At 29.4% G+C, this 13,968-nt stretch overlaps 1 protein-coding gene across 5 annotated transcripts in view; it reads left to right on the forward strand.

The window, feature by feature from the left end:
- Positions 1-13,968, forward strand: part of Lpin (phosphatidate phosphatase LPIN) — a 61,969-nt gene that overhangs the window by 20,854 nt on the left and 27,147 nt on the right. For 4 of the 5 annotated variants that reach the window (XM_043052533.3, XM_043052535.3, XM_043052534.3 and 1 more), the window contains exons 2-5: positions 5,613-5,819; positions 6,886-6,981; positions 8,220-8,830; positions 10,837-11,030. In XM_043052533.3, coding sequence (XP_042908467.2) covers positions 5,640-5,819; positions 6,886-6,981; positions 8,220-8,830; positions 10,837-11,030 — 1,081 coding nt within the window. In that variant the 5' untranslated portion in view covers positions 5,613-5,639. Of the gene's footprint in view, positions 1-4,404; positions 4,470-5,612; positions 5,820-6,885; positions 6,982-8,219; positions 8,831-10,836; positions 11,031-13,968 lie in introns of those variants that run through there. The other variant, XM_071178314.2, reaches the window with a different exon arrangement.

Consider the following 13,968-nt stretch of genomic DNA (forward strand, 5'->3'; position numbering starts at 1 on the left):
CAGGGAAAATAAAAAAAATCAGAAGTTCTTTAACCGGTTTTATAATTAATAATTACTTACATTAACCCAATGAAATAAGGAATTGAAAAACGGTCTTATATCAACTTTCCTTTGAACGAATAAGCACATTTATTATTATTATTTATTTTACTTTGTTTCCACATAATTGTTATAATTATTACGGAACTTGGTTGATAATTATAACAAATATATAATAATACTGGAACTGGGAGGTGAACTGGGTTCGAATCTCAGCAATGGCTGATCGAATTCCCCACCCGGCTCGCACCGATCACAGTGCTGACGTAAAATATCCTCAGTGGTTGATGGATCATGGGTTAGAGTCCCTTTGCCGTCAGGCTAACCGTGGGAGGTTCTCATGATCTTCCTCTCCGTGTAACGAAAATTCGAGTTAGTTCTGACAAATAGTCCTCCATGAAGGCAAATTTCTCCCATTACTTGATCTAGGAGTTCCTTTGTCTTCTGGATTGGGTTGGAAATTACAAGGGTATGGAATTTAACATTAGTAGTCACAAACCCCAAAAAATTGGGTCGGCTGTTGAACGACGATTATAAAATAAAATAAAATTGGTCTCTTGAATAGGTCGAAGGAAAATGTTTCTCATTGTTAATAAAGGAAAACGTTAAAATTTTAATTATTGCATACTTAATAAATAATAGATATAGATTAAAAGACAACATAAAAATATTAAAGGGTGAGAAAGCGTTTGATTTTTGCCTAATAAATTAACAAAAAAATTTAGATAATGGATTAACATAAAAGATTAGTTAAAGTTTTTTATGTTTCATCCTCCCTTCCCAAAAATTTCAACTACCTAAAAAAATTTTAAAAATCATGTATTTGTAATAATTTTGTAAAATACCAAAAATTTAACGGACAAATCGCTGTAGATAAATATTTGTGAGCCTACTTTTCAAAAAACTGAGTTTTTTTTATTAATATTTTTATTTATTTATTTTTTCACTATCTGTCAGTTTAGTTCAAAATCATTTGTTTATATTTCTTGATGGCATTCTTTCACCAGTAAATACTCATCTACTTCCATACAATTTCCAATTCGTTCATTTAAAATGCAAATATTCAAAAGCATGAAATATACAAATATCCAGTTGACGTATTTTGTTGTAAGAAAAAAAATTCAAGCTGAAGTTAAAGACTTCATTATTTTTACTTTGTTTGAATAAAAAATGACTCTTTGATCGTTATTCTAAAGTAAGAGATTAAGTTAGAAATTTTTTTTTTTTTTTTTCACTAATTTTAATTTGGGCAACTCTGACAGCATGACTCTGACAAAGTAGCGTCCATTATCATAATCACTCTCAGGAATCATTGAAAATTCAAGCTTTTTAATTATGCTATTAAAACTTTTAATTTTAAATCCATTTTTTTTTCTTTAAGTTTAAGTTGTTTACATTTTTAATGTTCTTATTTTTGTTAATTTTTTATGTCCAAAACTTTATTTTCTTCTTCATTTTCATGAATATTTTCATTATTTTGTTAAATGATTTTTAATATAACATTCTTTCTCTTCTTTCTTTTATTTTTACTTATAACTTTCTTTTATTTATCGGTACTTTTATTGCAATCGTTGACCTTGATTTCAGGAGAAGTGTGTGAGGACAAGTTGCTTTTATAATCAGAAAAAGTTATCAGTTTTCTCCGAATTGGCATTACAACCTGTTGAACACATCAATCACTAGTTGAAATCCAATGCAAACTATAAACTCAATTTGGCGTTAGCTAAATCAATATTTAAAAGAATAAAATTCAACTGACCTAGCTATATTTCCAATTGTTAAATTTTAAGTGCTAGTTGGGTTTTAAGTTGCAAATTACCTTTTGTTTCTTTTACGTTTACAAAGTTTTTTCTTTATTTTTGAAATTTAAATTTTTTCGAAAATTTATAAGTTTGGAATAATATTTTAAATCCCAACCCAAACAAATGTCAACATCGTCAACTCTTGAATAGATCGTTGCACAGGTTTCTTTTTGCTTGCTTTGGGATGAGGAAAACAAGAAATTATTGGATTGTCAATCAACTAACAAGTAATAAGAATTTATAAAAATGATATCTAAAAATCGTAAGTCCCGCTTTGGCTGATCGTTAAGACACGGTTCCCAGCAGATCACCGAAGTTAAGCATCACTGGCTGCGGTCAGTGTGCGGGTGGGTGACCACTTGGATCAGTCTGCGGAGGGACCAAGGGTGTGCGGTATTGGTCCTCGTTAAACTGTGCTACCGTGAAGTGCTCGACTTCGCGCGCAGGTCGTCGGGCTACCGAAGCGGGGGTGCCATCCCCTCCGCAGAGGATCAAAATTGCGATGGCATGTCTTCGGATCATCCTCCGGGATGTTTCCCAGACCGTCGCCAATAGCCCATTGTGCAGCTCTAGTGCGACGTAAATTAACAACAACAAAAATCGTAACAAATATACTCCTTTCTGCCCGCACTTTAAGAAACTGATGACAGAATAATAAATAGTGTTTCTTGCAGACAATTTTTTATTTTTTTAAAGCGAACAAAAGTAGAAATTCCTTATCACGCCTTTGATTTGTTAAGGGCATGTCAGCATGAGATGTGCCATTTTTAGAAGTCCAATTAAATCCAATAATTTGCAACGTCATATAGTTGTTTCCTTATTTATCGAAATATGTCGCCTAGTCTAGGATTCTAGTAAGACTACGAAACTATAACTTCATTTTTTTTTTCAATAATTCTATAATACTTATCGTAAGAGATAGCACGAATTATTTCTGTTTGACGTGTGCAACTTTTTAAAGCTTTTATATTGTTTAGAAGGCATATTTGTATAATATGATAACGAAATGAAACGGAATTATATATAGTAACGGATGATTATACTTAATTCCTATAGCGTTCTTTTCGCATTCTTATTACACTTTAGAGAGGCCAGTTATCCATATTAATATCTCATTCAAGACTATCCTTCTAGGCATGATTATATCTGAACAATTTCCTTGTTGTTGATTCTCCTAAATGTTTTAATTTTGAAGCTTTAGTAAAGTATTATTAATATTTAGTACTATTAAAATGTAAGTGGAAAATTAAAAAACCGAAACTAATTTCGCGTTCTAAACAAATTTCGTACAAATTGTAGCAATTAAGAAAATCGCGGATTTAAGAAGGAAAAAAAAAAACATTAAAATGTTACGGAAATGATCGCGAAAATTGCCTAACTATAACTATCGAATCTAACTTGCACCGCATCAATCACTGTTCCATTTTTCGAACTTAGGCAGTCCATTTATGAACTTTTTAGTTTAAGTATCATTGTAGATTGTGAAAATGTTATCGAAAATAAGGAGAAAGAAAAAAAACTTTTTTTATTTATACCAAAAATTGCAATTTTTAAGTCAAAACAAGAGTGGTTTCAAATTCCTCTTCCCCCAACTATTTAATCCCCCCCTTCGGCTTGCACTTGATGAATTTCAAGTAATAAAAACCACATGTTGTGCAAAAAACTGCCTCAAAAGAGTGTTGAAATCCTTTAAATGGAAAGAAAAAAATATTATTCAAGGGTAACTGCATTTCTTAAGCGAGAAATATTCTCATGGAATTAGAGCATTGGAACAGAAGCTTAATACTAATTTAATTACTATGTATACATACTCTTTTATTAAAATTGAAAGTGCAGTTTTCTGCTTAACTTACAAGCTTTATTTGAATTTACATTTACAGCTGGAGAACAATATTTGATACATATGGTATGTCAAATATTTTTTGAAAATTTCTGATCCTTTTTATAGGATATAATTTTCTATCTCCAAAAATAAATAAAAAATTAGGTGTGTATGTGTGCGGAGGGGGGGGGGGAGATATTCTGTGGCTTTTAAGGACCCACTCTTCTGTTTGGCATTTTCTTAAATAAAAAAGAAACTTGATTCTTGTCATTTAAAAAAGAAATGCTTGGCAGTAAATTTCTTTGATGATATTTAAGTTTTTAAAAATCTCTGTTCTTATATATTTATCAGGGGTCGTGGACTTTAGGGACTAAGTATCTAGAAATTTCGAAAAATTTAAAAATCGACCAAAACAAATTTAATGAAAATTTGTTTCTGAAAGTCTGAGGGGATACAAAAAATTTTTTTCATTTTTTTAAAATTTAATATTTCATTAATTTAAATTCATTATTTTTTTCTCTTTCTAATAAACTGCAGCTTTTGGGGAAAAAATAAGAAATAATTTCGCTTTAAAAAAAGTATTAAAAAAATAATTTGATTAATACCTAATTTTATACAATTAAATAATGTGCTTTATTTGTTTTTGCTTTAACTTATTTTATAAAAATATTGATTTATACTTTGCACTATAGATAAGAGTTGTCAAGGTTTGTAGGTGATTAATGAATGATAAACAGTCTTTTGTTTGGAATTTTTAAAGGTTATGGAATTCTTTTAATTTCATTTGTTTCATTAGTTGAGTAACAGTAAGTGTTTATCATGGTATTACTGTATAATGCAGCTAATTATTATTATTTTGGTGTTGCAGTGTGAATTTGTATTTTGATTTATTTTAACTTTTTATTAGTTTTTTTTACTTCATAACTATTATTAAAATGTGCTCCTAATTGATATATTTTATTTATTATTTGATTTACTTATTATTTTATTTATTTAGATTTGTGAATTGAAAATTTATTTTTTATTCAGCAATCCATTATACCCTGGTTAGGGTAATGAATACGACAGGTTTATTTAAGAATCATGACGATCATGTAATATAAATTAACATAATTAGGAAATGGGAGTAATTTTTTTAAAAATCAGGAAAAGTCATTTTTTTAATAATAATTTGGTTGTTATTGGAATATTTTTTTATATAGTTATACGTTTTTCAAATAGATTAAATAGGAGAAAATTAATTTATTTTCTGATATACATCTTAAACAAATTAGGCAACATAATTTTTTTTCTTTTTTTAAAGTTTTGTGTCTGTTTTCTTTTTGTCGGAAAGTGATAGAAATTTCAATTGTTGATAAAATTCTGCTTGTACTGTTTAAAAAATAAATAAAATTTTAAAAAAATGTAATTTACATTGGTATAAGACTGAAAACTCCAATTAAATTTTGAGTTTAGAGCTCCCTCGCTAGTCAGAAAAGGGTCAATATATTGATGGACGATAGGCATTAAAAAAAATCAGAATAAATATTTTGCGTGTGGCGGTTGGGAAACGATGGATACACGTATTATCGTTTAACAAAAAGAAACAGTTCGGTTTTTATCGAACTAATAGAAAAGTAGTTAGAATTTGGATTGAATATTGCTTCCCCCCCCCCTGATTTTGCATATAGTGATTACTTCTGTAGCATTCAGGACACTTGTAAAGTTTTGCTGGCTGGCTACCATATTTAAAGAGAACTTTCTAAAATCAAACACATTTAAAATAATATGTGTTTCTGAATAAAACTTGTTCCACGTTTAAAGATAATTTTCTTTATTAAATTTATAAAAAAATTCATTTAAAAAATAATTAATAAAAAAAATACCCTAAAAATTTATTGAACCTTTCTGATTCATTATAAAAAAAAATTTACAGAATGATTTTTACTCATTGTATGTTATTCTTTTAGGTGTAAAAAGTAGTTCCTATATTCAAGATGATATACATTGGAAAATTTATAAATAATTTCAAAGACTTTTATAATGACATCAACTCAGCTACTTTAACAGGAGCCATTGATGTAATAATTGTGAAGCAACCAGACAATACCTATGTATGTTCACCCTTTCATGTTCGCTTCGGGAAGATCGGAGTCCTCAGGAGTCGTGAGAAAATAGTAAGTTCTTCTTTATGTTAAAGAAATAGCAACAGGCCTGTATATACCTGCCAAGTCTCCTGTTAACCCTTATATTCTCAAATTTCTCCATATTTGTTGCAGTAATTTTTTTTAAAAAAAGAACATTTGTGGCAATAAAATATCTGCTGATGGCAAAAATACTTTTCTTATTTTTCAATCGATGGAGTTATTGCCAGTACTGCAGTTATTGAGTGTTAATAGTTGATGTAATTGGGTCGGCTGTTCTAGGACGATTATAAAATAAAATAAAAACAGTTTAAGTAATTATGAATAATGGTTTAAAAATATCTTCTTTATAATAAGATTTATGTACATATTTTTTACTTCGACATATTTTATACATATTTTTACAATTGTTCTACAAACTTTTACACTGCTTTGCTTCTGCGTATGAAAATGTTAATGTTTCAAAACGATTGTTCATAATGTATAAAGAAAAGGATCAAAATTGCGATGGCAAGTCTTAGGATCATCCTCAGGGATGTTTCCCAGACAGTTGCCAATAGCCCATTTTACAGCTCTAGTGCAACTGAAGTACTTTTATTCACTCAATCAGAGATGATTGTGCTGCGGAAAAAATCCGGATTTCTGGATTTTTCGCTCACTGCGACTCAGAAATCCGAGGTCCAGAAGTTTCAAGAAATCATCGATCACATTTATGTATAAAAATTCTTGCATATTTTATTTAGAAATATTAGAACTAGAATTTATACTTGGCATCTCTTCCATTTGAGAATATTTTTTTTTGGTAGAATAATAAATGTGATTAGAGATAAAAGTAAGCTTATACATAATTATTCATTTAAATTATGTTGTATATAATTTATTCAAACTTTCATGTTTTAAAAATATCAATGACTTAAATTTATAAAGATATGAATTTTTTGAAATGCATCATTAATGATTTTACTCACGAAGTTTTCAGGATTTTTGAGTTAGGCTCACAATCACCCCTGCTACTTCTATTAATTCTATCTTAATGCAAATCATGAATTAATGTTTTCATTGTGGCATCATGAGGTAAAATGATTGGTTATAATTACAGGTAGACATTGAAGTGAATGGACTTCCTGTTGATCTTCATATGAAATTGGGAGAATCTGGTGAAGCATTCTTTGTAGAGCCTTGCAATGATGTGGAGGTAATCACTTTGCTTATTACTTCGTAACAGTGAGAATCTTCCTCTGATTCACAATTTCTCTCTTTTTGGTATATATATATTTTTTAACGGCTTTCTAATTATTTATATTATTTCTGTGTAAGTTAAAACACATAACTATGGTTCGTTCACCAGGAGTTGGCACTTTGCTCCACCTTCCTCACGTGGTATCCGACAATACTATGTCGCTATTTTTGGAAGAAGGATGTGAACAATCCTGATCAAGGTTGCTATTTGTCGGTCGTATGAGAAAAATATTTATTTCACAATCTTTATGTGCATTTTTTTAACGTTAAATATCTCATAAAATTGATCATATTTCTCTCTTTTGAGTGAATAATTTGTCTTTTCTGAGACATGTTGCTGCAATATATTTAACCCCTTAACGATCAGTTAATTTTCAAGAAAACGGTCATAAAAGTGCCTATTTTGCCAAATACACGTATTTGATTAGTGCTGACATCAAGTTTAAAATAAACTATCTGCAATTACCTTAAAAATATCCTGGTACTGCCATCTGGTGTGTAAAATGAGAACTAAAATGTTTGCCTGGCAAAAGAAATGATGAATTAGTTTTATTCCTATTGGCGCAATACTACTGAACACTCCAGTCCAGAAATTTTACAGGAGCGAGAAATAGATGACGAAACCTCACCCCGTCATTTTAACGGGAGCGAGAAGGAAGGGATTGATTAGCTAGAGTAGCGAAAGGTATAATAGCAATTGATGAAGCGAAGTAAGTAACTGAAAAAAATTCTTTGTTTGCGTTTTGCTTCTTAAGGGTGATTTCAATTTCAAACACGACGACATTTTGCCTCTTATTAAATGAACTCTTCGTCCAAGGAGGTGGAGCTAATTGCCAACTCCTGGTGACCGAACTATACCCAGCCTTTCCTAGACCTTTCGTTATGTAAATTGGTCAAATAAAACTTAAAATCAATGGATTGATAAAGATTGAGATCAATTAAGATTTTTCAGCGATTTTGATGAGGAGATTATTTACTAATTCATATTAATAAAATTATAAGTTTATTTAATTAAACTGAGGCTTTGATGGTCAGATTTGCTCCCTTTTTTTCATATTTTTATTAATTGTTTATTTTGTTGCACGAATCAGTGATGAGAATATCTATTTGTAAGAGAATTATATTGTAACCATATTTATTGAAATTTTGCCTGTCAAAGTTTGAAATTTACTAACTTATTTGTAACATCAACAGGTGCTGCCTTCTTATTTAGCGACATCCCCTCTTCCTGAGGTGCCCAACATTGAGGCTGAAATCCGGAAAATGAAACTGGAAGCAGCAGAGAAGGATAATACAAAAGAAAGCGACTTGATGCTTGAAAGTGTAGTTTGTAGTCCAAATGCAAACTGTGATAATAATTCTAGTGGCAATCTTTCCAAACAAAATATTATTTTCCCCCCTCACCTCAAGAAACAAATCGATAATGTTCCTATTGAAGTGACGAACAGTGTGCATACAGACTCTAGCGATGAATATAAAACTAAGCGTAAAAGGCGAAAGAAAGTGGGCACTAAAAAACGTTCCAAAGTGAAGGAGCATCCAAAACCTCTAGTGGGTGTAAAGCAAAATGAGAAAGAAGCAGAACAAACTGAAGTGGAAGAAATTTTCCAGATGGACGAGGACTACGGTGAAGTGGAAGAGGGCAAATATGTTCAAATTTCTAACATGAGTCGATCCATCAGCCTTCCGGTTTCCTCGACTGTCGACGATCTGTTCAAGGCGGAGTGGAATCGTAGAAAACTGTCGACCACTTTCACTGGAGAATTTCATCCATTTAGTGATGGAGATGTTACTCCTCAATCTAGGTAAAATTTATGCCTGAACATGATGCACATATAAATACCGGGTGATCTTTAAAAACCACCCTTATAATATTAGTGTATATGTATGAATGTTCATTACCTTGAGCAGATTACCTGTTATGCTTTTTATCCATGATCAAACAAAATTTAAATATTAGAATGTATCCATAAGATACCCTGTGTCATTATGCATGGTTTGTATAAGAGTTCTGATTATGGAATCTGAGGAATTGTTGATAAAGAAAGGAACCTTTCAGAACAACAAATTTCTACTCTGTAGCTGTACAATTGCCTTTCCAAGACCTGCAGAGCTACATGCATGGTATTTTTTGCTACAGGCTTAGCAGTTTATAAATCTTGGACTAATTATAAATATCTTTTATTTCATGGTAATCCCTCTACAATTTTGAACAAACACTTACATGATTTTTAGTTTCTTAGAAAAAACAGAGGTAGTAGAGCTACTTTTTAATGTGGAGAAAGGTTTGTTTCATAACAGCAAATAATGTTTTAAGCTCATAGTTTATATTCTGATTTGTTTTAAGCATAAATGTTTACATATATTTTGAGAGATTTTATACATATCTATTACTGATAAAATTCATTTTATACAAGCTATAATTTTTCCACTACTTAATTTAAATGTAGCATACATTTTATGTATCATTGTTCAAAAAAAAAAAATACAGAAGACTTGGAAAACTGTGTAAAGATTTTTTAAAAGGAAAAGAAAAGAAGTAAAAAGAAAAAAAAATTTTAATTCGAAAAGAAAAAAAAAGAGAAAACAAAATAAGGAAAGCATATAATCTCATCATTAACTCACACAATTATATCCGAAAATTAGGCTTTCTAATATTGTATTAATTTCTTTTTTAATTTAAAAAAAAAATATCTTATTTTCCTTTAAAAAATCTTGTTTCTGTATTTTTTTTTTTTTTTACTTTATTTTATGAGTTCTAAATACTTGCAGCTTATGTACAGTCAATAGCACTTATTTTTCCTAATTTTCTTCTTTAATCTCTCTTTTTTTTATCCTTTGTGTCTTTATTATGCTATTATATATATAGATGCTTAAAAAAATAGCTTTGTATACCATTTAAAAAATTTCTTTCACACCATGCCTATCTGTGGTTAAGGTATTTTTTCAATGAATTTTAAATAGTTGGCTTAATTTTCTGAAAACATGAATCACTTAAACATATGAAAGATTTTTTAGGCATCTAACTTATTTTTAAAATTTATTTGGTAAAGTTATTCTAAAGTTAAAGTTCAAAGTTTCTCTCCTGCATGTTCATTACGAAACTTAACAAAGTAGGGTGACTGCCCATTGAGGGCCCTACACAACCATCCCAGTTTTCATGACCTTTAGTTCTGGAGTGCAAGATAAGGTATTCCAATTGGGTGGAACTATCAGTGTTTAGTCCAAAAGTATGCTTTATACTAATTTTTTCAACTTACTAAAGGGATGAAAGGCTGATTCAACCTTATTGCTGCAAAGAGGCACTACTGTTTGGCAGGGGTGATTGTCCTCCGGAAAAAATCTGGATTACCGGATTTTTCGCTAACCGCAATCGGAAAGTTTCCGGAAATCCAAAGTCCAGAAGTTTTAAGAAATCAGCGATCACATTTATATATAAAAATTCTTGTATATTTTATTTAAAATATTAGAACTAGAATTTATACTTAGCATCTCTTTCATTTGTAAATATTTTTTCTGGTAGAATAATAAATGTGATTAGAGATAAAATTAATCTTACTCATAATTATTCATTTAAATTATGCTGCATGTAATTTATTTAAAATATCATGTTTTGAAAATTTCAATGATTTATATTTATAAAGATATTAATTTTTTGAATGATTTTACTCAAGAAATTTTCGGGATTTTTGAGTTGGGCCCACAATTACCCCTGCACAGGGCATCCATGCTAATTACAACATATTAAGTGTTTTATTCATTGTTATTATTTTCCTGACAAATTTTTCTAAATTTCATTTACTCTTTTTAGTCCTCTCTGCAGCCGCCCTCCTAGTCCCAAATCTGACACAGAGTATGAAAATCAAAAATTAGAAAGTGAGACTCCTATTGATGCTCCTAGTTGGGGTTGGGGTCAGCTGCCTAATGTTCCAAGGAGATTAAGTGACCCCAGTATCCAGTCCAATGTAGATGTTTCTGACGTGAAAGTTGATGAAAATACAACAGGTCATTATTGTTTTTATTTTATTTGATGCTAATTATTTTTTACCTGTAAATCAATCTTTTAAAGGCTTTAATGAGTTATTTTTAATCCTTTGTGATAGCGCAGGGTGCGTAGCATTCTTTAAAGGTGCTTATTTTTGTTTTTTAAAAGCCCTTAAAGGAGCAATTTTCATTGGGAGTTTTTAAAAAGTACTTTATTTTCCCGTTTCCAAAATGATATTTTTCCTTTACCATGGTGATTTTCACCACAAATTATGCAAAAAACACAATTTTCACATTGTTCTATTCAACGTTTTCACAAGTAATTCAACTCCAATCTATTTCTGCGTACCGTCTGTCCGTTGTGGATGGAAACGCCATTTGTTTTACATGATTCAAAATTTCATGATTTTTTTTACAGTTGTCAAAAATTATGAGCAAAAGTTTCTTTTTTTTGACATGACGGTTAAACCTTTAGTTGTCAAAAACTTACCAAGCCTGCCTAATTATGATTTTTTAGTGTTTAAAAATATATTTTGTGTGCTTGAAAAGTGCTTATTTTTTGTTGAAAAATTTGGCTACACACCCTGTAGCATTCAATTTTATAATAAAAGGTAACTCATTTTTAAATATATTCTTGTTTATTTTACTGTTTATAGTAACCTGATTTTGACATCTACAGGGTGCGTAGTGTCTTTAAAAAGTGCTTATTTTTTATTTACGTTTTTTTTTAAAAGCTATTAAGGGTGCTTTTTTTATTCGGGGTTTGTAAAAAGTGATTAATTTTCTATGTTTTAAAAATAGACTTTTTTTCTTTTCTGTGTCGATTGTCATTCTAAATTACAAATAATGTATGATTTTTACAATTTTCTCTGCAATATTTATCAGAAACTAGTTATTTTATCATGAGTATATAAAGTTTTTGAAAATAGTTTTGAATTTTATTTATTTTATGTTTATAAATTAAGAACTTTAAACAATAGAAAAAAAATAATATTTATTCCTGCACAGATCATAATTCTGATTTTTTTTTTTTTTTTTTTTTTTTTTTTTTTTTGGAAAGTGATTAAAAATATATTTTGAGTGCTTAAAAGGTGCTTATTTATTGTTGAAAAATCTGGCAGCGCACCTTGATCTCAAACTGCCTCTAATTTAATGCAGCATGATATGGTTTAAATCAAATTATTATTTTTTTGAAACAGAAATCAAAATTAAAATTTACAAAGCATTGTAACGCGAGAATTATTTTTGATTAATTTTAACCTGTCTTTCAGTTGTTAATTATGATAGATTTCTATTCTACTTTCATTAATTTTGAGTCTTGTATTTATTGTGTGCTTATGAAACAATTTTTAGTGCAGTAATATAGTTTTAAATATATTGTTATGATTTAATTTTAATAATACTATTTAATTTACAATGAATCCTCAGTTTTTTGTTTTCCGTTACATATATTGTCCCATTTCCTGTGTCATTTTCTGCCTCTGTTTCGATTAATTGTCTATATCAACTGTGTTAAAATATCTTAAGATTTTAAGTTACACTGTTTAGAAAATATCGCTTTATACGTCCTTCTAATATATCAAAATAATTTATTCTCTACTAAGTCCACACAAACTTTCGACAAGCTCTTTCTTCCTCTTTTTCTGAAAAGAAAGATTTATTTCTCAATTCTTTAAAGCTGTACCGCCATCTTATTGTTCTTTTGTCTGTGAGTAGGGGGGGGGGGCGTGTCAAGTCAAAATCATAAATTCGATAGGATGGATAAAACGCAGGACCTTCAGTAAAGGAAGTATGGAAGCTTAAATTATAAAATTTGTGAGTGGAATTTTTTTCCTGCAAACTTCCAACTTTGAATCTTGAAGTTATCTGATCTTTTTAAAAACGTTACATTAAGCAATTGGTTAGGAAATAATTTCCTTTTCTTGATTCTGGTGACCTGAAATGTGCATCTAAAGCAAAAGTAAATGTTCTGAAGTTCCGAATTTGATTTCGTCAGCATTGAACTGTTTTAACTAAACTTCATTACATATCGTACTTCTCATGCTATGAAGCATACTTCTTAGTATCCAATTGGAACGGTGGGTGTGTGAAATAAAATTGCGTAGCTTGAAATCTTCTGGAAGTTCATGCGTATATTGACTGTGATGCGTCCTAATAGGTTTCCATTCCTTTAATATCTGATTTAATGCCTGCTTCTAGTGATAGTGAAGAAGACAATGAAGATGAGTAAGAAATATCGGAGGGTATACCCTTGACTGATCGACAGTTACAAAGCATATAAAATCTGAAACAATATTATTTATTAATTTAAACCAAAAAGTAGTTTTGCTAATTATTAGTATAGAGCAGAATATGGTTGAAATAAAGGAGAAGGAAAAAACCTGTAATCTAAAAACAAAAAACAAGTAAAGATTACCAAGAAACATTTGATTCCTTAAGCAATTGCTATTTAAATGATAGAAACAAAGAAAAACTTTTCTGTTACATATTTCTTGTTGGCCCTCAGTTTCTTAAAATATTTTTACTAAATAATTTTTTCTAATTTTTAAACATTTTAAAGTATTTTTATGAATTTTAAAATATTTTTATGAATTCTAATTCCATCAATTTTTCTTGATTAATTTTATGAACTAGTGATAGTGATTGTAATAATGATTGAATTGAATGCAGCATTGAAAAATAAATGATAATAAATTTATAATAATAAGTAAATAATATTTATAATAATTTTTTGTTATACAGTATACTCTCGGTATCTCAAAATTGAATGGACGCTAAAAACAAATTTCAGAACTAAATATGATCAAAAAAGTAGAAAAATATATTCTAAAATATTACTCTAAAAAGTAGAGTCACGAAACATAAGAATAACTACTATTAAATATGTATGTGACTATAAGTCTAAATACAGCAATGATAATTTTATTTTTAAAATTAAGACATAAATAATTATGCATTA

This window comes from Parasteatoda tepidariorum, chromosome 6 (genome assembly GCF_982258835.1).
Source record: "Parasteatoda tepidariorum strain Cologne lab strain chromosome 6, Ptep-v5.0, whole genome shotgun sequence".
NCBI lineage: Eukaryota > Metazoa > Arthropoda > Arachnida > Araneae > Theridiidae > Parasteatoda > Parasteatoda tepidariorum.